Raw genomic sequence first — 22218 nt, 5'->3', positions numbered from 1 at the left:
TGCTACTGGTTTGAACTGGGTAGACCTAAGCTCCCATCTCACTGCAGCGGTGTACCAACCAGACCAAAGCCAGCTCTTGGAAGAAAAATCACATTTATTGACTTTTCCATGGGGCAGCACAGAGGAGAAGATGCACTTTAAATACAGTCATGGGATGGAGCTGATCTGACCAGCCTCAGCGCTGGATGGACAGCAGGAGACAAATTTAATGCACATTACATTGCAGGCAGGCTGAAAATGCAGTCAGCAAAATCTCCAGCTGCCTGGAAATCATGCTCCAGCCTCTTTCAGGGCATCATCTGGGTTCCCACGAAGGACAACCAGGCAGGAGGGTGCATTTCTCATCACTACTTAGCACCATTGGACATAAAATGGCTGCAAAAAAACCATCTTCTAAGAGAGGAGAAGGAAGCAAAACAGTGTCTAAAGAGCTTTGAAGATGCAGCTGAGTCATTTTCTAAAAAGCTGCTGGAGACTGCAAGAGTTCGCAATGACAACAGAGAGCCTTCCACCTAAATAATTGAAATAATTCCCAACAGATTATCCCTTATTAGTGGAAAAGTTCCTGGGCAGGGTGAGTGAGATGGTCATGCTTGATGGGATGCTTGAACAAGCCAACTGCAATCACTCCTAATTTCTGCTACTTATCTGTAGAAATGCAATGGGATTCCTCAAGAAAGAAAGGCTGGAGTAAAGCCAGGCACACTTGAGATCAGCAGGGTGAGTGGCAGCATCTCAAGAGCTTCTCCCAAAAGCAGGGAACCCCTCTAGATCTGGGGGTAAACACCGTAGCTGGCAATCCCACAGTGGTTTCCATGGTTCCTCGCCATCCGGATATAGCCCTGGTCACCAAAATGCACACCCCAACTTTTGGAAGAAGAAAGAAGCAAAAATTAGACAACAGGAGATAACTGCCTCCTTCCATACCACCCCTCACCCTCACTTTTTTCTCTCCCCACTCCTTTTTAAAAAATTTTTTTTCAACTTATGTTTCCACCCCAGCAGCCACAGGAATAGCCAAATTTGCATCTTTTGGCCAAAAGGGCTGAACCTCCTGACTGCTTCCCTGCCAGAGTTGCTGCCACTAACTCTTCTGAGGGGGGGCAGAGGAAAAATCACTTAATTTCCTATATGCTGGAGTGAGTCAAAACCACCAGGGAAATACCAGATAAAGGTGTATGAATTGGTCTTGTATATTAAAAATACTTTTTTTTTTTTTTAATCCTACCAAGGCCAGAGATGAGAGACAGAGGAGAAAACTGGTGGGTTTTAGCCCAGCTCTAACATGAGGATAGAGGAGCTTTGTTGACAGAACTGCCCACAGTTGGGTTTGTTTGTTGTTGTTTTTAAAAAAGATAATGGTTTTCAGTTGCTGAATGTAGATTTGCTGACATTACAGGTTTGTTTTTTTCCAGAGATGCATCTGTCCAAGCAGGACTGTTCCATTTCAACACTTTATTTCTTCTTGTTCTGCATTTTAAACAGCAAAAAACACGTTCACAAATACATTTTAATGCAAGGGGCAGCCAAGCTGCAATGATCTTTGAGGCTGTGCCTCCAAATTGGCCAAAGGAGGGGGTTTACTGGCATGTCCCCAAATCAAACCAGCTCGGTTTCTCTCTCCGAGAAACACCACCCCTTTGCGCTGACTCAACACCCAGGAACGTTGAAAACCCTGGAGTTTCCCCCAGAGCAGAAATCCCATTTTTGAGCCAGCACTGAGGATTCAGGCAAGAGTATTTTGGGTGACATACGTTGTTTCGCGTTTACAGGGCTTAATCAAGGGCCCTTTACACCATGGTTGTGATGGAACTGAGCCCTAAACATACATAAAGAAAGCTGATAGGCAGTGAAAAGTGCTTTGCTGGCACGTCTTTGAAACCTTCAGGGTGCCCCTCGGAGCGGAGGCTGAAGGGAAAAGCTGCTCAGCGACTGGGTTTGCTGTACCTGTTTTTCACAAGCCAGTAGTCCTCCCCATCCAAAGAGCCGTAGCCAATGATGAGCACAGCGTGATTCACCACCTGAGAGCAGTTCGGGTCATGGTAGACACCTGGAAGACATTTGGAAACAGCCTTTGGACAACTTGCCCTAACTCACTGCCCAAATGGGAATTAAATTCATTCTTTGGGAGGTGTTACCAATGCCTGTCGCTAAGAACGAGGGCAACACAAGCTAAATGCAAGTCAAAGCTGAAATAATTTATATTTAAGGAAGCAGCGTCATGGGAAGGAAAGCGCGGCCTTTCTTCATGATTCTCTGGAAGACCCACCAGATTTGTACAAGAAGAAGGTAGGCTGACTGGCATCGATACTGACAGAGACGGGCCCCACATTGGCGACGGCATCCTTCAGCGTGGCTTCATTGCCGTGCGGTAGCTCGACGTACATGGAACATGTGGCTGCCCGCGCCGTCAGGTTGTAGCGGCACACGCCGTCCTGGCAAAAGAAGGTAAGGGGGAAAATGCATCAGATCCTGCATAGAGCCCTGCTCTGCATTATGTGAGTCAGAACTGATGCTCGTGGTACTAAAGACAGTCAACTCCATGGTTTTCCAAAGTCAATTTCCTCTGGAAGCAACAGGACTATTAATTCCTCCATTTTAAGCTGAGCCAACCTAAGCGTTGCTCAGGTCTGATGCCTACCTGAGCCGTGTAGGGGTAGGACGCATCTGAGTCGATCCCTTGGTTGTCGATGATGTACTGGAAAGCTTTGGTTTTCCATCCGCCACCGCAGCCTTTGTTCCCGTAGCTCCTGGTGCAGTCAACGAGGTTCTGGGCACTGAGGGACACCAGCTTCCCCGTCTTCAGCTTCACCTGGGCTTCGAGGGCTCCCACAGCACTGAACGCCCAGCACGACCCACAGGCGCCCTGCAAAAGCCCCAGAGATGCTCAGACCGAGCACGGGACCAAGACGTGTGGAGGCACAAAGAGAGCTTCAAACCTGGTACTTCACGTCTGTGACGCATCCCTTCTCCCTCCAGTCCACCGTGTCAGGGACTTTGCTGCCAGGCTGCAGTCGGTACGTGGAGGTCCGGTTTGGCTGAGGAGCAACGTTCAGCCCAGTTAACAAAGCCACCACTTCCTCGCTGGTCTGGTGGGAAGGAGCACAGAGGCATTCGTGATGTGCTGAGGTTTACTTTGCACGACTGGAGAGCGGATCCATCCACGCATCCCACCCCACTGAAAGGACCAGGTTTGTCCTTGCAGCCTCGGGGGACTGATGTGTGCTGTTACAGCATCACCAACACGGCGCGTTTCATCCCCCTTGACCAAATGCATGACTCTGTGCTTGAGCCCCGCGGCACAGCCAGCACCTACCATGTCTCCCAGGTGGTTCATGCCCAGCTCATAGGAGTGCAGCCCCAGGGAGTGCTCCAGATTGTGCAGTGTCACCAGTTGCAGGTTCCTCTCCCATGTTGCACGTCGGTCCCCTTCCTCTTTCTGAAATCAAACGCAGCCTCATGGTGTGTAGCAGCAGCCCTCACAGACATTTTGCCCCATTTTATCCCACCAAAGGTTGTCCGGAGCCCCCTGCCAAACCACCCCTGAGAACCAACGGTGCTTCGAAGTGGTGTCAGCTCTTCTCCCCGCTGTGTGATGCAGCTGATGGTCATGCTGTAGCAGGACCCACCATGTCAGCACCCCGAGCCACCTCCACCTGCCTCAAGATGCCCCTACCTCATGGCGGTACTCCTTGCCGTAGGTTTTCTTCCAGAGCTGCCAGTGCCAGTCCAGCGCGGGGTCGGGGTGCCCCAGTGCCACCACAAGCGCGGCCAGGAAGGTGAGGGACACCAGCAGCTTCATCCTGCTCAGCTGGGACCAGAGAGGCAGTGCCAGACCCCAACCTGGGCATTTTACTTCCTCACTGATTCCTAAACCTACCCCCATTCCCTTAGTGCCTTCTTCCTTGACTAGGAGCTCTCTCTGGTCACACAGTGATGCTCTGCAGCCCCAGTGCAACCATGACACAGAGCCATACCCCTCCCATACGCTCACCTGCAGTGCCACTCTGACCCCACCAAGAAAGCCTCTTCTAAGGAAGCTTCACGTTTCCCCAAGTATTTCCCCTGCCTACTTTCCATCTCCACCACTGCAGCAGCTCTCGAGGAAAAGTAGCAGTCAAGGGGGACACACTGAGGAGGTAGAGAGGAACTCTGTCCACCAGGTGAGTGCAAAGGGACCATGTTCTCCAGCCAAAAGTTACCCCAGGGAGACATCTCACCTGCCTGCCTGGCCACGGTGCAGCTTCCCACAGAGCCCGGCTCAGCCTCAGGATGGGCGCAAGGGACCTGGGACAGCACGGAGATCCCTCCGCTTGCTGCAGCTGGGAGCTGGTGAATGAGGAAATGCTCTGATTTCACTTTCTTTTCACAGCGTCGTTCTGGTTTCACACAACCCTGATGGTGCATCCTGACAGGCCCGGATGAGTTAACCAGCACCCCTTGTCCTCTCCATCAGCCAGCCAGGCCATTCACCTCCCATGTCTTAGTGCACGGGAGTGAGTGGGAAAAGGAAACATGTTTTTAAGCATCTAAACTTTTTTTTTTGGATGAATTTTTAAGTCTTCCTTTCCTGTTATGGCTTGCCTTGAGCTTTGCTGCTGTCATTTTTCAATTTGTTTCATTAAAAGGAACACTTGGATTTGGGTTTTTGGGGAGACACGGGGTTTTGGCTGCAAAACACCACCCAGCCCTGGCACAACCGTTTGCCCCAAAGCCACAGCACTGCAGCCCACACCAGTTGTTTATTTATTGCCCTGCTTTCTTCCTCCTTAACCCCCCCATATTTCTTCAACCTGTTTCAGGGGTCCTGCAAAACCAGCTGGGATTTTGCAAAAAGACCACAGCAGCATCTTTTCTCCCTGCTTTGCCCTAGAGTCAGCTGTGTTTTGCCATCTGGTCCTGCCCTCTTAGGAAAGGGAAGGACTTTTCCACAACTGCAGTCCCATCCCGCCACGGGGTCAGGACAGCACAGAACAAGCCAGCCCCAGCATTTATTCCCAACACTGTTTATTTTAAAAATAAAGTCATATCATTCTCTGCAGCCCCCACTGGGATGCAACGTGGAGGGAGACAGATCCACACTCTCCATGGGGGTATTGCACCCGCGTGGGATTTCCCCGTGCGTCTGCATTGCTGGAGGCAGAGGCCGACACCGGATCTGTTTGCACAAGCATCTCTGGATGAATCAGACTCTCTGGAGCCGGCGAAGCCCAGCCCGAGTGTCTGCGGCTGCGAGAAGGCAGAACTCGTCACACACAGTGCCCGCACAGCAAAGGAGTCCCAGGAAAAGAGCTGAGAGGAGTTCATTGCACTGTTCACCTGCAGCCGGGGGGTCTCGCCCCTCTTCTGAGGGAGATTTCTCATGGAGAGGCAGAGATCCCCCCTGCAGTGACATCAGCTTCAGAGACTGAGAGTGAAAAGGCCAAGTTTGAAAACAAGGAAGCAGGAGGGTGGCTGGATATGACGCAGGAAGGGAATGCGCTGGGAACGCTCACATCTTGGGGAAGCTGGCGAGGTTGGCAATGCCGCAGGCGTTGTTCATGTTGCGTGCCAGGAGGACATAGCCCTTGTTGCCCCACTCCTCACCCCAGCTGTGGGGAGAAAAGGGAGAGCCTGAGCCACCGACAGAGCCACCAGGAAACCTCGACCCGGTGAAAAGCAGCCCTGTCGTCCTGCCATACCTGTTCTTGATGATCCAGTGCTTGGTGCCCTTCTGTGTGCCATAGCCCACCGCCAGCACTGCATGGTTGATGTTTTCGGCATTGCAGCTCTCATCGTAGTACACGCCTGGGGGACAGGACGGACAGTTATGCTCTGGATAAACCACTTGACTATGCCTCAGTTTCCCCAAGCTGCCCTGTGGCCAGTGGGCACCAGATGGGGTTTCCCCCGCCCAGCCCCTCACCGCGGCTGTAGAACTGGAAGGAGGGCAGGCTGGCATCAATGCCCACAGAGACGGGTCCGATTCTGGCCACAGCCCTCTTCAAAGCCTTCTCGTTCCCTTCAGGGATTTCCCGGTAGCCGCGGCACTTGGCTGCCTTCCCAGTGGGGCTGTACATGCAGCTCTCATCCTGCATGGGACCAGCAAGGTCAAGGTGAGATAGGGATGGAAGAGCAGTTGGGGGGGGGGGAGCAGATGGAGATCTTACCCCCCCTCCCAGCCCCAGACCTGGCCGATGTAAGGGTAGGCATCCTCCGAGTCGATGCCGCGGTTCTGCCGGACGTACTCAAAGGCATTGGTCATGTAGCCGCCACCACAACCGTCGTTGTTGGCCACGCAATCCACCAGGTTTTGGGGGCTGAGGGAGAGGAGCTTCCCCGTCTTCCGCTTCAGCTGCCCCTCCAGCGCGCCCACTGAGCTGAAAGCCCAGCACGAGCCACACTGGCCCTATGGGGACATGATAGTTGACACCGGAGTGCCAACCCACTCCGGGCACCCCCAGGAGCACCCTGCTTACCTGGTTCTTGACAGGTGTCACGTAGCCTTTCCTCCTCCAGTCCACAGAAGCCGGGGCTCTCTCGGTCCAGTCAGGGATGTAGAGTGTCTTGTTGCGATGTGGGTGGCCACGGGGCACCTTCAAGCCTGTCATCGTCCTCACCACCTCCTCGCTGGTCTGGGGAAGGAGCCCAGGGTGGGTGGGTGCAGCCCTGGGGCTGGGCAGAGCAGCACCCAGGGGTACTCAGTCCCCTCTCAACCACCCCATTACCGTCCCCCCCCATGACACTCACCATGTCGCCCAGGTGGTTCATGGCCAGCTCGAAGGTGTGGACGCCCAGCGCATGCTCCAGGTTGTGGGTGTTGATGTACTTGAGGTTCTTCTCCCAGATCAGCCTCCGCGCCACCTCATCCGCCTGCACCATGGGGTGAGATGGCACTGGGAAGAGGGGTCCTCCCCATGTCCACCACCACCACCGTGGGGACACCAGCCCCAGCCCCATGAGGACATCACCAGGGTGGTCCCCAGCTCCCTCCCAGCAATCCCCCAGGGGCTGGTCCCCTCCCGCAGGGCTCTGCCATACCTCACCGTTGTACTGCTTGCGATAGGTTTTCTTCCATAGGTCCCACTGGGTGTCCAGCTCCCGCTTGGGGTGCAGCTGGGCCACCACTGCGGGGACCAGCAGGGACACCAGTGTGGGCCACCACATCCTGGGGAGCAGGGACAAAGACTGAGCCTGGGAGGGCTGGACGGGGGATGGGATCCATCCACAACCATGTTGTGCTATAGGGGACTGGGACCGCATACCCACCCCAGTGCTGGCGTATAGGGGCCAGGACCCCCTATCCATCCAATTTCCAGGCCATAGGGGACCCTGTGCCCACCCCATTATTGAGCCATGAGGGACTGAGACCCCACACCCATCCTGGCAGAGACCAGAACCCCGTACCCACCCCATTAACAGCCCATGGGAACCAGCACCCCCTGCCAACCCCGGTTTTGGGCTAGGACCCCCTGCCCACCCTGTTTTGGGGCCGGGACCCCAGGGCAGGCAGTGCTGGCCAGCACAGGCATCACGTGAGCTGGACAGCTGGTTCCCATTACTGCACCACTGCCGCCTTTCCTACAGCCCCAGGCCATGGGGAAACTGAATTTTGGGGGCACATGGAGCAAGGGGTGCAGGTGGGGGGGGGACCCAGGCATCCCGTCCCTCCCTTGCTTTACCCACTTGCCCCCGGCATCCACTTTCTCTCCAGACCCCTGGGGCAGAGCAGGAATGGGGCCACCAGCCCAACCCTGCAGCCCACAGCCCCGCTCGATGCTCTGTGCCTCAGTTTCCCCTTTTGCACCTCTAACACTAAGGGTCCTAATACTGCCACATAGGACCTTATTTCACCTTCCGCTCCCACCGGGGTCCATTTCCCCAGGGAAAAAGCCACCTGACTGCCCCAGCAACACCTCGTTGGGTCTCCCATCCACCCACAGGACCCTCTCCCAGGCCGCTTACCCCAGCATCGTGCTGTTGGTGGGAGGACGGTGCAGCCTGGGACCAGGGGATGCGGGTGCCGCGTCTGCAGCTCTTTTATGGCGCTGGATTGAGGAAGTTAAGAGGCAGCTGGAAAATTTTGGCAGTCGCCTGGGTTCGTACAGGGTTGGAGAGAAAGAGGAGACAGGGAGGGGGGATGCAGCAGTGGCTCCCTCCCGGCTTCACGTGATGCTGTGGGGCAGAGCTGAGTCAGCCCTGGCTCAGGGGCCAGCGGATCTGGATCCTGCCCTGGGGACATCCTCCTGCCCCAGGGATGTCCTCTTGCCCCAGCACCACACCCTGGGGACATCTTCCTTGTCCCAGAGTTGTGCCCCAGGGTCACCTTCCTGCCCCATGATAAAGGAGCTGTTTGTGCACCCCCGATCCTCCCCAGCACCCCAGGGAGGGCTGAGCACCCACTTGCTTCAAGAGAGGCAGGATTAGACTATCCCCAGTGCCTCAGGTTCATTTTGTGACATCTAGAGCAGAGGACAGGACCTCATCTCTGCCCCCAATGTCCCCCACCCAGGACTGCTTCCCCTGCCACCCTGTGTGCCCAGTTCTGGGGGGCACAGGTACAGCCCAGGGGGACCAGACTTATCCCCAACCCCAAGCAGCAACACCACGGGAAAGCAGCATCAGACGGTGCTTTCTGCAGTGACTGGCCCCTCGTCACGCGGCTCCTGCCGCAACGAGTCAGAAAACCTTGTTCACTGCCTGGAAGGTCCCGGTATAACCCAGTGGCATTAGTCCCTTTTCCCAGGCAGACCATGCTGGGGAGATCATCATCCAGCCACGGGTATGAGGATGGGCTGCCCCAGGGAGCAAGGGGCAGAGTTAAGGGGATGGGAGCAGCCCCAAGGCACAGATCAGGCTAGAGCCACCTCTAAAAACTACACCCATGTCACCCCGTCACTGCAGGGGTCCCTGGGGTGAGGGACCCACACATGAGCTCACCCTCCCTGGCTGCTGAGAAAGGGGGTGGCTGAGTCAGCCCAGGGCTCTGGCACGGACTCATCACCCTGAGCACGGGGCCCTGACTCGGCTGCGCATGACCAAATGGCAAGGCCACCCACACAGGGACCAAACCGTGGGGAGCCAAGTATTTTAGGGGGTCACACTCCTTAGGGATAAGGCCAGAGAGAGATCAGAGGCAGGGGAGAGGTGAGGCTGGATTAGGGGCACCAGGCTGTATCCCCTCTCCAGCTGCAGGGCTTGGGGAGAACATGATGATCCACAAACCCAGAGATCACAAGGGCTTGCTAACACACTCCAGACCACGACTGCAAGTGATTAAGAGGGGGAAGAAGGGAGGGAGCCTGGGGGAAAGGCAGCACCCAGGTGTCCATCCCCCCTCTGCTGCCCCAGCATCACTGCAAGGGCACAGACAGGGATTCAGGGCAACACTGTTGTGACCAGAGCCATAGTACAGGGGAGCCAGAAATGAGACAAAGCTTTGAAAAAGGGAAAATATCTTGTTGTAAAGTCTCTGCTACATATAATCATCTGCAACAAGAGGGAGCCCTGGGCCCAAACCAAGGCCCCCACCCCCCACCCCAAGCGATTGTACGATAAAATACCTCCCCCCCCCTCCATTGAAAAATAATACAATTATCAAAAGGGGATGTGAAGGGGACTAGCCACTGCCCCACTGCTCTGCAAGGACACCAAGCGCCGGCCCCTCCAACAGCCCGCCCCTCCAACAGCCCACAGGACGAGCCCAGGGACCCTGCAGTGGGGGGAGTGGCAGATGCCAAGACCCCACCAGTCCCTCACCAGTCCTTGTCCTCTGCTGCTGCCAGCGCCAAAGCCAGGCCAGCGTTTCCCAACAGGTTCAGCGTTTGCTGGCTGCTCCAGCTGGTTTCTTTTCCTCAGCAGCTTGAATCGTCCATGGCAGGACCTGAAATCAAGGGGCTACAGCAGCATCACCCACGACGGCTCAGGGAGAGATGGGCTCTGGGCCTGGGGACACACAGACCTGGAAGTCATTGCTTTTTGTCCATGGAGTCCCTGGGTCCTGCTGTGCTCGGGGTAGGGGTGGGGGTTCGAAGCACCACAGGCAAATCCAGCTCCCACTGCTGCCCCGGGACAAAGCTCAACAGCTGAAGGACATCACTCCAGAAAGCATCAGAGCTGTAGCTTCACAAAGGTCAAGTTCCCCAGGGCTTGATTTCTATAAAAAAATTGGACTTTTCCTCCTCCTTGGGCAGTTGAGCACTGCTCCATCCTCCATCAGATCAGGTCGGCACAGCTCTGACGCTGGAGGACAGGGTGCAGCTCAGTGCTGGTCCTTCACATGCCCCCTTCACCCTGTGAGCAGGTGGTGTGAGCCTGAGTATGAACACCTGGGATGGTCAACACCTTGCTACTTTACAAAATAGATCTCCTCTAAGCCTGAGAAAACTCCACAGCCTGGCAAGGGGGACAGCATGGGATGCAACAGGCTGCTGCGGACGAAGAGGGGCCCATCATGGTTATTGCTGGTAACATTTTCCCTGGGTAAAAGGACAGGGGTGGATCACAGAATGTTTCCAAAGTCCCTAATGGGAGGTTCCCACCTTTCCACAGATAAATTTGAAAGTGGTGTTTGAAGTGAGGAAAAAAAAAACCTTCCAATCTTAATTTTCCAACAAAGGCAGGAGCGAAAAAAAGCCTGAAAGCTTTCTGCTTCACTACCAAGAGAAACCTCTCTGGGTCTCTGCAAGCACTGAAACCTGACAGTCAGTAACCTAAATGTTTGAAGGCCTTCCCTACATGGACGTTGTCTGCTAGGTACGTCTCCAAAATCTGCTCTTTGGAGAGTCTTCCCCACCATTGCAGCACCAAGACCTGCAACTCCAAACACATCCCTGCCTTGCCCCACACCAGCAGAGAGGACATTCGCAGCCAGCCCGGGGGTCTTGAGCAGCCCCACCAAGACACAAGGAGGAGGGAGAAATGCCCAGATTTCATCCAAAACAAAACCAGCCTTCCAGGAAAGCTTCATATTCTTCCCCCGTTGCAGTTGTGCCAAGTTTCCTTCCAAGTCAAACTCTGCAATGAACAAATTTTCCTGTTGAAATTGAAGCAAGGCTTGCCATCACAGGGGGAATCAAACCGTTCTTCCAGCCCCCACACACTCTGAGGAGAGCAAGATTTGCCGCATGTTTTTTCCACTGAAGCAGCCAGAAGATTCAAAGTCAAGGTTTAAAATTAAAAAAAAAAAAAACAAAAAAAACCCCCACAAAACCAAAAAACTTCTGTTCCCCATCTTCCCCTGCTCTCCTCCATTTTGTGATTTGGCAACAGGGTCATCATATGGCATGAATTTTTCTTTAAGGAGACGGTGAGTATAAAAGCAAATACTGCCATTCAGAGCATGTAGTGAAAATGCAACTCCTCAGCAAGGCCCTGAACAAATCCAGGGCCTCTCTGTGCGGGGAACCAGATGTCCAGGTCCAAAACAAAGACAAGGAACTCAATCTAGACATGGTAAAATTGCATGGACAGTGCAGAGCAGTTTCTCCCCCCCCCCAAAGCTGACAAAAAGCCTGTTGAAACACTGGTTCATGGCAGCACAGAAACCATCAGCTGCAAAACTGATGCATCGAGAACAAAGCTACATAGGTAATATTTTTATGGCTCGTAACTATTGTGTCATTCACACGAATGACTGGGCCCCGAGGGAGTTTACAGGTCACACTGACTACAGAGGCCCATATTCATTGCACAGTTCACAGAAGAGAGACGGCATCCAAACAAACACCAATGTGCCTGCCAACATGGGAATCTCTAAATAAAGCACCCCAGACTGGAGATGCAGTTAACAACCCTCCAAAGACAGCCAAGCTTCCTCCAAGAAGAAAGCCAGCTTACGACAAGGATTCTTAGGCAAGCATCCTCCAGAATTGCGTTATACAGGGTTAACGCTTGGAAGAGTTACTTCCAATATTTAAAAAGTTACAATACTTTGTGTTTATAGAAAAAGAGTCACGGTATAGAAGATTGAAATAAAAACAGTAAAAGCCACCTTATGAGTTTGGAGGGGCTGTCTGTAATCCAGGCAGGAATCCCTCCGACCAACCCAGCGTGCAGAACGAAAACCACTCGCGAGCGGCTCTGGAAATGTGGGGCCTTCGGTCAATGAGTGCGGCTGCTCTCGCAGCACTCAAGTCCTGAAGCCTCCGGGCGAAGTGTCCCCCACTGCCAGCACCACACAGAGGAGGTGCCCAAAATCACAACATCTTCCTCCTGCACGGCCACCCATCCTCCAGGCTGTCGGGCAGAGTTTTGCTTCCAGAAGGTAGGAAGTGTTTAGAAAGTTCAGCAGTCTTTGAAAAAAAGACTTAGGTGTTTTCCTTTACACATGGGTATTATATATAGCTATAATTTGCTTCCCCCCGGGCTTATTTTATTCTGAAAAAGAAGGGAATATATTCAACTCTGGGAACTCTTCATTGTTGTAGTTGGGTCCTTGGTCTCCCAGCATTGTCAGCATGTCCTGTGAGGATACAAGGAGAGAGTTATTATTTGGACTAGAATATCACATTGGTAATTCAGTCACAGAGGAGTTTGCCAGAGTAGGTACTGCACACCAAGATGGTCCCTTCCCTCCCAAGGGCATATATAGGGTTTGTGTCCGAGGCTGCAGCAGAGCAGCAAATTGAAGTCATAAGCAGCGACTGCACTGACTCCTTCGAAAGCAGGGGGCAGCAAGTTGCAAGAATATGAACTCTCAAGGAGTTCTCTTCACTTTATTGGATTGGGGGGCGGGGGCGGAGGTGTTTGGCTTTTTTGTTATTGGTTTTAATTAGAGCCAGAAGGGTTAATTCAACTGCAGAGCTGGTAGTTTCACACTGATCCCGCAATGGACCAAGACACAAAGCCAGTCCCGCTAAAGCCTTTCTGCCCTCTCCTTTCCCATTTCAGCTCTGCCAGGCTATTCACAACTTTGAGACCTCACCAGATATTATGAACTAGAGGGACAAGCTCTTGGCGCTTCAGCCAGCTGCCCATGCTGGGGAAGCAAAGATCACTCGTTCCCATAAGATTGGCCCACACTAGTCCTCACTCAGGAGGTTAAAAAAGCACCGTCTTACTGAGAAGACCTCAGGCTGGCTTGGCTGCGGCTGTTGCACGTGTTGCTCCCCCGATGCCGGGCCGTGGTGCTGTCCTTGCCACTGGGGCCACATCCCCACACCTTCGGCTGCCCGCGTCTGGAACGGGCCAGGGGTCTGCGCTGCCTCCGTGGCTGCTTAACAGAGAACAAGTAAGCAAGGGATTCCTGGTGTAGGGCTGTGGTTTCTGTGATCCTTTAGCGGGACTAGGAAGTGCACAACTCATTGTGTGGTGCGTACTGGTAAGAGGGTAAGATATCCCCTCCAAGAAAAGCCACTAAACTGTCACATGCATTCAAGGCATTTGTCAGTACCCATCTATGGGGTAGAACAAGAACAAATGCAGGGGAGTCCCGGAGAGGTTTGTTTCCTCCCAGTCAGCCTTAAAATGGTTCAAAATTCATCTGCTCTGGAGCCTCATGCTCGGACAATGGTTAAAGGTGATAAAGGCAGTGTTAGCCGAAGCAGGGATTTAGCTGTGCTCTCCACATTTGGGCATTCCCAACATACACAAGAAAACAATGGAGATCATATCACACCAAGGCTTTATCTGACTGATGCTCCCAGCTTTCCTCCGAGGGGATTTTGTTGCCACCCCAACGTCCCCAGCATCCCAAGCCATACTCACTGAAGCCTGTGCCACGGCTGGCAAGGTTCGGGTAAGCAGCCCCAGTAGGGGAAGCCGTAGAGCCAGGTGCTGTCATAGGGCTGAAGGAGGACGGGGTGCCTTGGAAAGTCCCCATGCTGAAAGAAGGGGGCCGAGTCTTCACTGTCTGGGATGCCACTTGCTGTAAGAGAGCAAGAAACGGGAGAGGAAGAGGAGAAATGCATTTATTCTGAGCCTCGTCTTAACTAGGGTGAGAAGTTGCTGGACTGGCCCCAAAGGAGAAAGCACATGGGCACACAGCATTGCTCCGTCACTCAGCTAGAGCGTTAAAGCAGGTGGTTTCATGATGGCGAGAAGGGTCTGGAAGGCAGCGGGGACTCAGGGACTGCACCAAGGGTAAAGGCTTTGCTACCTGGGGTGTGAACGCTGGCCGTGTCCCTGGAGCCCAGTTGGTTCCGCTGACCTGAGCTGGGTTGGAGTGGCGTGAAATCTGTGCTAAGATCCGGCCTGCTGATGAGGGTTGCTGCTGAATAATGTTCACAGGAGGTACCATGCTGCTGCTCCTGGAAGACAAGAGACATGCTCTTGGGACACTAGGTATCACATACAGGACAAAGAGGCACAAACACCATCCGTGCAAGTTCTTGGTGGGGGGAAATGAACCCAGAAATGTGGGGTAACTTTGCTCATGTGCCAGCGCCCATCATGCTGCCCTGCTGTGGACACAACTGGCAGGAGCTCCTGGGTTTGTGGGCAAGGCTACTCTCACCCAGCTCAGTTCTGGGGCTTCAGCCTAAGCATGTCCAAGAGGCACAGCTATCCTGCAGACAAGCTCTGGCAAGCAACAGAGTAGAGGGATATCAGGGAATCGAGGCAGTAGCTGGGGAGGTGAAGATGAGGGCAAGGACTGGCACAGCAGAGAAGGGGCCATGCCAACTCTGCGCACTGCCTCAAAGCTCCTGCACCTCTGACCAGGAGCAAAGCAGCACCAGGCAGGAGAGAGAGTTTCACGCCCACCCCTCAAAGAAACCAATGCCTGGATGGGCTCCCCCTGTATTTTCTGTGCACAGTATATAGGAACACATTTATGGACAATCACTGCCATGTAGAGAGAGGCTGGGAACACTCAGCTGTTGCAGAAGGACACAGAAACAGAACAGGAACAACTGCAGGACAAGATAAAATTAACATGAGCCCATTCAAAGCACAGCATAGGAAGCCTCACCTGAAGTTCTCGGCAGGTCGTGATGGGGTGAAAGTGTTTCCCTGCGTAAAGAGGGGCTGGTTGGCAGGCACTGTGCTGGCAGGAATGGCTTTGTTCTGGTCTGTGGAGAGAGGCTGATTCACTTCAGGGCTGAGAGTCTCAGCAGCAGCAACAGGGACAGAGAAGCAGTTGCAAGAGACATGCCCATGTGAAGGAAGACTGTTCTGAGCCAAAGCAAACATGACTGCTCCTTATCCAGACATGGACTCCAGATGGTTTTCTAAAAGCCTGTTTAATTTTATTTCCTCTCCATTTTCTAATAAACTTGCATTAAGGTCCTCTGGGGTTAGAGCATCCACTACATTCAGTGCTCAGACTAGGAACACTGAGAACTGCTCTCTGGGGACAAGCAGGAAGGATCAGACTAAGGCAGGCAGTTAAGACCAGAACAAGACACGCCTTATCACCCACTCCCTCCCCACACCTCTCTAGCAAAATGTTGGCTGAAGGACAATTCACTGCCACAACATCACATCAGCCTAGACAGGAATTATCCATCCAGCGTGAAAATCAGCACTAGTTTGCAAGACCTGGGCTGCCACAACACAGTCACACTGAGCCTCCACACCCAGAACTGCTCTGAGTGACTTAGGAAACAGCAAAGAGCACTCAGATTGAAGCTGAAATCAGATAAAGATGCAACGTGCCCCTGGCCATGCCTCACAGCCCAGTACTCCCTACCTGTATTGATACTGCTGTAGATTTCACTGAACCTTGGGTCCCGCTCCTGATTAAAAAGGCTCTCTGCCTTCTCCAAGGGCTTGCTGTGCTCTGGGCCAGCAGCAGTCACAGGCTGAACAGGAACCTGGGAGCAGGTATAAATGTGAGCCATCAGTGCCTCAAGCACAAAGGAAGTCAGCGGTCTCGCAGCCAGCACGGAGAACAGCTGAGGGCTTTGCAGGCAAAGACCTTGCACGCAAGAGGCCAGGCTGCTCTCTGGACTCCTGCGTATTTTATCGGGACATCAGGGCCATTTAGGGCTGGCAGCATTGATGTGGGCATAGTGGGGAGGATGCCACAGTGGCGGATCAGAATCAAGCAAGCAGATCCAGCAAAACCCAAGGCAGAACACCTTCCTCTCCAAACCCTCAGCAGCCTCAAGACAATCTCGTGTGGCCACCTTTCAAGCCCCAGCAAAAGGTAATTTAAATAATGCAGGACAACAAATGCAAGGAGTAACCAAACCCCCTGTTGATTTACCTGTGAGTGGTTGTAACCAGACAGGCTCTCTCTTCCTGGGACCACTTCCAGCTCTGTCTGTTGTGGTGGCTGCTGCTGCCTAAAATAGAAAGTGTCTGTAACAGGAGAACACCAGCTGCTAAAAATGACTGCCAAGGGAACAGATACTCTGTGGTTACACCAATGATTCACTAGCCCAGAGGAGTTCATTGCTGCAGAGAGGAAAGTTTGGGTAGGAAGGCTATTTGACAGGAGGGCAGAACCAGCAAGAGAGGCATGGTAAAAGGAGCTGAGCACCTCCTGACCTTGAGGGCAGCTGTGCCGTGCCCATCTCCAGGGGAAGGTTGACACTCTGCCCCAGCTGGGGCCTCTGCATTGAGTTTGACAGGGCAGGCCGAGACTCCTGGCTCGAGTTCCTTTAAAGCAAAGAAAGAAAGAAGAAGAAAATAAATTTAAAAAAATACCAAACGAAAGCAAACAGTTGGCTACTGCATGTAGGAGAGTGCACCTGTCTTGGACAAGAGTGGAAGCTTTGCTTTTGCAAAACCTGTTCAAGTGAAGGATCCCTCCACTCAGTCTCCGTGGTCTCTGAAGGGGGAGGGTGTCATGTAATATAATGCTAACGGCTATGAGCCAAAGGGCTCTGCCCCCTCCCACTCAGTCACTGAGCAGGGGAGCAATTAATAACTTGAACCAGGAGTATGGCCAGATCCACAACATCCTTAAAGCACAAGAAAAGGTTGTAGGAACCTAAAAAACCCCAAGGTTTTTCCATTCAGCTCTATGTCAGACACTCCAGAGCTGGAGCCTGCAGAGACCACCAGCAGGTTTTAAGCCCAAGATGTTGGTGGAGTTCTTTATGCTCTTCTGTTAACTGTCAGAAGTCAGTTAATGTTTAACTCCCACAAGAAAGGAATAAAAATCCAGCATTTTCTCGACAGTTCTTTCGCAAGCTGCTGCTTCAGTAGTACCTGATCTCAAAAGATGAGGCAATACAGATAACCTAGCAAAGATGCACATAGATAAAATGCACCTCAACCACAGACACAGATTGCTGCTTATCTGGTCTGAATTTATGCAGTGCTTTTAGAAGGTGTAATATGGATGTGAGAATGGATGCATGTGGAATGAATGAGTTCAAAGAGATATCTCTAACACTGGGACAGGAATTAAGGCCTGTATCAGATCTGCATCAGATTTCAGCCTTGCACTCAGACCACAGCTCTTTAAAGCCAGAGGGATTTGTCACTGCTCAACTCTTAATACTTTCTCATCAGAAAGCATCAGCTTGCCAGCTGCAGGAAGGGAAGAAATGCTACCTGCACTCTAGGACTTTGGCCCTTTGCAAAAAAAATTCCTGGCTTCACTTGCCCACAAGCAATCTAGCTTTCTGTTTGCCTGGCTGGAGAGACTCCATTTGCTGCACCCACCAAGCCTGCAGTTATGAATCACATGCAGGCACTTTTTTTTTTTTTATTTCAGTTGCTGCTCTTCTGCAAGGGGCCTGGAGCTCACTCATGGGAAGAGAGAGCAGCTCTGATCACTCCCAATGGAGATGCACCAACCCACTAAAATAGTCAAGAGAGGGAAAAGACGACAGCAGCAATGAAAGCACTCTCCCCACTGGAGCTTGTTTCGGAGTCCAAGGACAAACTACAACAGTGAAGAAAAATAAGCGTTTTCTTCCTACCATCAGGTGCAGACAGTCCTGCTCACATGAAAAGCCACTCTCTGGACCAGCTGCCCCCCCAACTGTCACAGGAGTCCAAGAGCTACATTCAAAGGCAGACCTTACTAATATTAACTCTGAATGCAAGCACACAGACGGGAGACTTGCTCCAGTAATCAGAGTTAAAAAAGGCACTGCTGGAGCTGAACGTTGGCAGCTTGCTAAGCCATACAACCGAGACAGCCAAAGGAACTAAATTTCTTGCACTTTATAGTCCTGTAGTGCCTGCCACAGCCCAGGAAAAGAGCGCTCATGGGACTCAGCAATTATTCCAGGGCCTACAGAAATTGATGGGAAGCTTGGTGAGGGGGAGAGGCCAAAGCTCCCCCAGTTCTGTGCTGCTGGTTATTCTGGGACAAGATCCCAGCAGGTTCGTGTGCTATCACTGGTGGTTGGCAAGTCATTTCCATGTACATACTTGACGTTGGTGTTGGTACAGATGATGTACTCAATTTCATCCGAGTAGGGGTTCTGGAAGGTAAAGGAGCTGGTTCTCATCCAGAGCCATTCCCGGTTTTTGGATCGGAATCGGAACATGACTGACAGAACCTGGCCTTTTAACTTCACCACCTAAAAAAACGTAATGCCATCAGTAGTACCTGATAAAGGAAGGCGTTGAAGAGCAACCTGCTTCTGAGCATAAGCCACCCCCCACTAAAACCTCGTGATGGCCCTTTGCCTCACAGCCTACAAGACCATATCTTGGTCTTCCCCAACCAAATGCCACTACTACTATCCCCTTATGCTATCTTGATTCCTGAATGATATGGAAGGAGAATCTAATATCCCCTTTTTGACTTTCACTTTTCTTATCTCTTTGCACTGGTGAGATGTATGAAAAAGCCTCCAGTAAATGAAGCACATGCTGTTGCTTCTGATTCCAACTATTTGGACAAATGGATATGAGCAGCTACTTTTTGGAGTCATGAAAGCACAGGGGCAGTCTTACCTGCCCTGCCACAAGTCCAACGCCCTCAGAAATAAGAGTAACGACAACAGGGCAAGCAAACCACATCCATTTCGAGTTCTGCAGCACTGGGCTGGGCCCTAGAGATGAACCAGTGTTTCAGCCACAGAAGCATGGCATTCAAGTAGGCACTTTGGAGCCACGTCTCTGGCCCTAAAAGCAGACTGGACTAGCAGCCAGAGGATGAATTCAAGAGTTAGACATCAGATGCTTCTGTTTTGTTTTGCACATTTACAGTTATGTGACTATATCTGTAACTGCTTGCCATTGGGCAAAGGAGAAATATCTAAGGTTTATTTTCCTCTTGGTTTTCCAATTAGTTTCATTGCTTTGCAAGCACCAAGACAGATTCCAATCTGAATACCACACCGCATGCGAAGTAGTAGCTAAAGTGTTTTACCTGCTGAAAGCTGTCCCGCAAAAGCTGTTGGTCTTCCGGGTGGCAGAAATCCACAATGTCTTTCCCCAGAAGTTCCTAATTTTAAAGGAATTGAGAGAGAGATCAAGTCAGTTCATCTGGCAGGCAAACTCCCTCTTTCAGGTCTGCCTCATTAATTATTCCACTTTGGACAGGTAGTTACTGCTCCCCCTCCACCAAATCTCTGTTACACAAACCAAGTACAGGAACTGGCATGCTGTATTTTAAACAGAAGCACAACAGCAGTTGACTAACGTTTGATCTCTAACTCAAGTGGAGGCAAAACCAATCTTAATTGACATTAGACATAATCCAGAGCCACCCATCCCTCCAATGATCAAAGTACTTAGAAAAGCACATGAAAAAGCAACTTGTGGAGAAGAAACACATGCTTAGGCCCTGGGCATCGTTTTATCAGATCTGTTAGACAAGCAGAGCCATGATGTACAAGAGAGGGAGGAGGGAAAAGTAAGTTTCAACAGCAGTTCTTTCTTAGAAAGCTCCTACCATTTTCTCACCTGAGGCTGGTAGCCAACTGTGGCCACACATCGGTGATCTATGAAGGTGAAAATGCCTTCGGTGTTGTGTCGGGAGATAAACTCTGTCGGCTGACAAACATTGTTCATGTCTGTGCAGTTGGGTGAGCTAGTGACCTGCAAGGCAAGACAGCACACTGTTATCAAATCTTGCAAGAGCTGCTTTCTCCTGACCAGCCAGCCCTGCAGTTGGATTTGCGGCAGTCAGGGAACATCTTCAGACAGAACAGTTTAACTCTGTGGACTTTTCGGACAAGGCAATGTTGAACCATTGAAAGATGCTACCCACCTGGAGCCTGCCAATAGCCACGAGGCAAAACTTGCTGCCCTGGCCAGCATCCGGGTCATCATCAGGCAGTGAAACACCTGAGAGGCGAGTGCCAAAAAATTCCAGCAACGTCAATACAAGAAAAATTGCTAATTTCAGAGGAAAAAGACATGCAGTTCTGACTTCAATACATCTCCCCACCCTGTTTTGTAATTCAATACCCTTTCCCATGAAGGAATTTGGTAAATGAAGTTGCCTCCCCCTCCCTGTTTTCACCAGAAGGGTTAAAGATCTCTGTAACTTTCAGCACAAGCTAGCATATCAGACGGTGTAATATTATTTTCATCCTCTACAGTATCGCTACTGTCCAGAGACACAGATCTCTGATCTAGCATCTGCAAAAATTAGTTCAATCTTAAAATAAGAAAAAGTGATAGATACATTTGGAAAGCATTCATTGCCACATTCAGTTCATAGAACAACTTTAGACCATACGCTTTTAAAACCAGCCACAACTGAACACTTCGGCTAAGACATTACCTGCGGGGGGCCAGGCTTTTATGTAACCCGTGCAGTGCACCACAACGTAGTGAGGTTCGCCATCTTTTGCAGCACCTAAGCCATTCCTTGGGAGAGAGAAACAGTCTGATTGTGCTATATATTGAACTGGGGTAAGGTGAGGCAAGGTTTCTACTTTAAATTTGAAAAAGCTTCCACAGAACTTCTTCAGGGTAAAAAAAGAACAAAGACTTAACATAAATGCAAGAGGCTCAAGAACAGAATAGGTTGGAATTTATCTCAATTTCAAATTAAAAAGGGACAATATACACCAGAGCCCAACACCAGCAGTGTAAAGAACATGCAGTGTTAAAGTGACTTCAAATCCAATCTTGGAATAAAGAAAGGTTAATCTTCCCCAGGATTATCTTCCTCAGCATAGTGGTACTTTGGTTCCTCTACCAGCAAATCTATCTAAACTCTTCTATGAGCTGTACTTGTCTACCCTACACTCACTTACTAGTGTCCCCACCACTCTGATGATGGAGCTGTAGCTCCTTTTGCTCCTAGCAATGCAGCGTGCTTGCCCATAACTCTTGTATAATTTACCTGCAGCGATTCCTCATAAAGCTGAGACGATTTACAGAGACTGGATCCACTGAGCTGTTGCCACACCTGCACCAGAATTAGAAATGCGAGGGGAAAGGCTTTTATCTTTCTCGATCAACATCAAAACAATTTGACAATCTTGAATAAGAGGAAGCAGTCTATAAATGGGGATGAACCTTTGAACCTCCATCACACAAGTGAAAAGCCCTTTCTACAGACTTCAAGGGAGGTGACACATGGGATCAAAAATTGTTACTTGAAACTGGATCTTCTACAACAACAGTCTCGAGAGCTATCCAAGCATAGGGCAAAGAAAAATCTCAAGAACTTGACTGTTAGCACTGTGTGGAAAGCTCAGCCATGTTATATCATGTCTACATCAGAACAAGCCAAAAAAAAAAAAAAAAGCTGAAATAAAAGCATGAAGGGGCCAGGGAGCAAGTTCAGCTTCAGGTTCAAATGAGATTTCCCCAAGGAATCTCTTCATTACCTCATTCGGCAGATGAAGGATCTTCGTGAACCCATACACATCCTCATGGACTGCTGGCCTTCCTTCTTCACAGTTCCTGTCTTCAAATCTAGGATGCGACCTAAAGAAAGAAGAAAAAACAAGATGCCGCTGCCATGTGAGTCCTTTCACCAACACAGGCACCAGGTAACGTATTAGAAAACTAGCAAGACACAAGTGTCACCAATGGTACCTTTAGATGCATTCTCAGGGGGGGCTGCAGGATCCTTGTTAGAAAGGCACCAGGGTTTGGTTCCTTCTACAAAGGGAAGGTTTTAATCCAAGTCCTCTGCAGGCTTTCATACTGCCCGCCCCCACCAGGTCCTTTGCAGGCTGCTTTACCTGTCAGTGCATTCTCCGATGTGGAGAGCTGCTCCCTCAGCTTGCCCACGTCGTCCGGGTGCACCTGGTCATACAGGGTGCTGCCAAACCATTCGGACTGGGGTTGGTTCAGGACAGGAGTCACAGAATCGGAGACATAGACCACCCTCCCGGTCTCACAGGACACTATGAACAGAAAGCCGTCGGCTGCCTCTAGGATCAGGTGTTTGAGTTCCTGCATTCACAGACAGACAGA

At 51.3% G+C, this 22218-nt stretch overlaps 3 protein-coding genes across 15 annotated transcripts in view; all 3 read right to left on the bottom strand.

Annotated features, from left to right (window-relative positions):
* Positions 1-76: 76 nt before the first annotated feature.
* On the bottom strand, positions 77-3954 carry LOC115345558 (cathepsin S-like). Of its 3 annotated transcripts, none has more exons than XM_030024561.2 (7): positions 3677-3945; positions 3317-3439; positions 2940-3089; positions 2642-2866; positions 2270-2435; positions 1948-2050; positions 77-867 (listed from the first exon to the last, which is right to left on the bottom strand). In XM_030024561.2, the coding sequence occupies exons 1-7, from the start codon at positions 3884-3886 to the stop codon at positions 768-770; spliced, it is 1077 nt and encodes a 358-aa protein (XP_029880421.2). In that variant the 5' UTR covers positions 3887-3945; the 3' UTR covers positions 77-767. The 3 variants fall into 3 exon arrangements, with proteins under 3 accessions (XP_029880421.2, XP_040982166.1, XP_040982165.1); XM_041126232.1 differs by having other exon boundaries at positions 77-375; positions 3677-3944; XM_041126231.1 differs by lacking the exon at positions 77-867 and adding an exon at positions 924-1470 and having other exon boundaries at positions 3677-3954.
* CTSK (cathepsin K) lies at positions 3333-10046 on the bottom strand. 2 transcript variants are annotated; one of them, XR_005933230.1, is made up of 13 exons: positions 9941-10046; positions 9739-9862; positions 7945-8027; positions 7021-7147; positions 6730-6852; positions 6459-6614; positions 6170-6388; positions 5906-6071; positions 5682-5787; positions 5320-5591; positions 4221-4482; positions 3995-4131; positions 3333-3439 (listed from the first exon to the last, which is right to left on the bottom strand). XR_005933230.1 is itself a non-coding variant. In XM_041126230.1 (10 exons), exons 1-10 carry the CDS (start codon positions 9949-9951, stop codon positions 5492-5494), a joined length of 1215 nt encoding a protein of 404 aa, XP_040982164.1. In that variant the 5' UTR covers positions 9952-10046; the 3' UTR covers positions 4991-5491. The 2 variants fall into 2 exon arrangements, 1 of the variants encoding a protein (XP_040982164.1); XM_041126230.1 differs by lacking the exons at positions 3333-3439; positions 3995-4131; positions 4221-4482 and having other exon boundaries at positions 4991-5591.
* Positions 10047-11469: 1423 nt separating this feature from the next.
* The window catches only part of ARNT (aryl hydrocarbon receptor nuclear translocator), a 28677-nt gene continuing 17928 nt past the window's right edge, over positions 11470-22218 (bottom strand). For 3 of the 10 annotated variants that reach the window (XM_030024496.2, XM_030024494.2, XM_030024498.2), the window contains 17 exons: positions 21984-22197; positions 21835-21900; positions 21624-21723; positions 21134-21199; positions 20567-20652; positions 20048-20124; positions 19741-19875; positions 19205-19279; positions 18256-18407; positions 16414-16524; positions 16130-16208; positions 15611-15734; positions 14891-14990; positions 14078-14228; positions 13687-13846; positions 13041-13195; positions 11470-12442 (listed from right to left, as the gene is read on the bottom strand). In XM_030024496.2, coding sequence (XP_029880356.1) covers positions 12353-12442; positions 13041-13195; positions 13687-13846; positions 14078-14228; positions 14891-14990; positions 15611-15734; positions 16130-16208; positions 16414-16524; positions 18256-18407; positions 19205-19279; positions 19741-19875; positions 20048-20124; positions 20567-20652; positions 21134-21199; positions 21624-21723; positions 21835-21900; positions 21984-22197 — 1941 coding nt within the window. In that variant the 3' untranslated portion in view covers positions 11470-12352. The remainder of the gene's footprint in view (positions 12443-13040; positions 13196-13686; positions 13847-14077; positions 14229-14890; positions 14991-15610; positions 15735-16129; positions 16209-16413; positions 16525-18255; positions 18408-19204; positions 19280-19740; positions 19876-20047; positions 20125-20566; positions 20653-21133; positions 21200-21623; positions 21724-21834; positions 21901-21983; positions 22198-22218) is intronic. The other 7 variants (XM_030024502.2, XM_030024505.2, XM_041126228.1 and 4 more) reach the window with 5 other exon arrangements.

The sequence above is a fragment of the Aquila chrysaetos genome, chromosome 9 (assembly GCF_900496995.4).
Source record: "Aquila chrysaetos chrysaetos chromosome 9, bAquChr1.4, whole genome shotgun sequence".
In the NCBI taxonomy this organism is placed as follows: domain Eukaryota; kingdom Metazoa; phylum Chordata; class Aves; order Accipitriformes; family Accipitridae; genus Aquila; species Aquila chrysaetos.
This window is presented reverse-complemented; position numbering and strand designations above follow the sequence as displayed.

Coding starts and splice junctions, on each gene's coding strand:
- LOC115345558 (XM_041126231.1), bottom strand. CDS start 3,886: ATGGGGGTAGGTTTAGGAATCAGTGAGGAAGTAAAATGCCCAGGTTGG. Junction 3,090..3,316: donor TGAACCACCTGGGAGACATG/GTAGGTGCTGGC, acceptor CCTTCCCACCAG/ACCAGCGAGGAAGTGGTGGC. Junction 2,867..2,939: donor TCACAGACGTGAAGTACCAG/GTTTGAAGCTCT, acceptor GGGCTTTTGCAG/GGCGCCTGTGGGTCGTGCTG.
- CTSK (XM_041126230.1), bottom strand. Junction 6,615..6,729: donor TGAACCACCTGGGCGACATG/GTGAGTGTCATG, acceptor CTCCTTCCCCAG/ACCAGCGAGGAGGTGGTGAG. Junction 6,072..6,169: donor CCTACCCTTACATCGGCCAG/GTCTGGGGCTGG, acceptor GGTCCCATGCAG/GATGAGAGCTGCATGTACAG.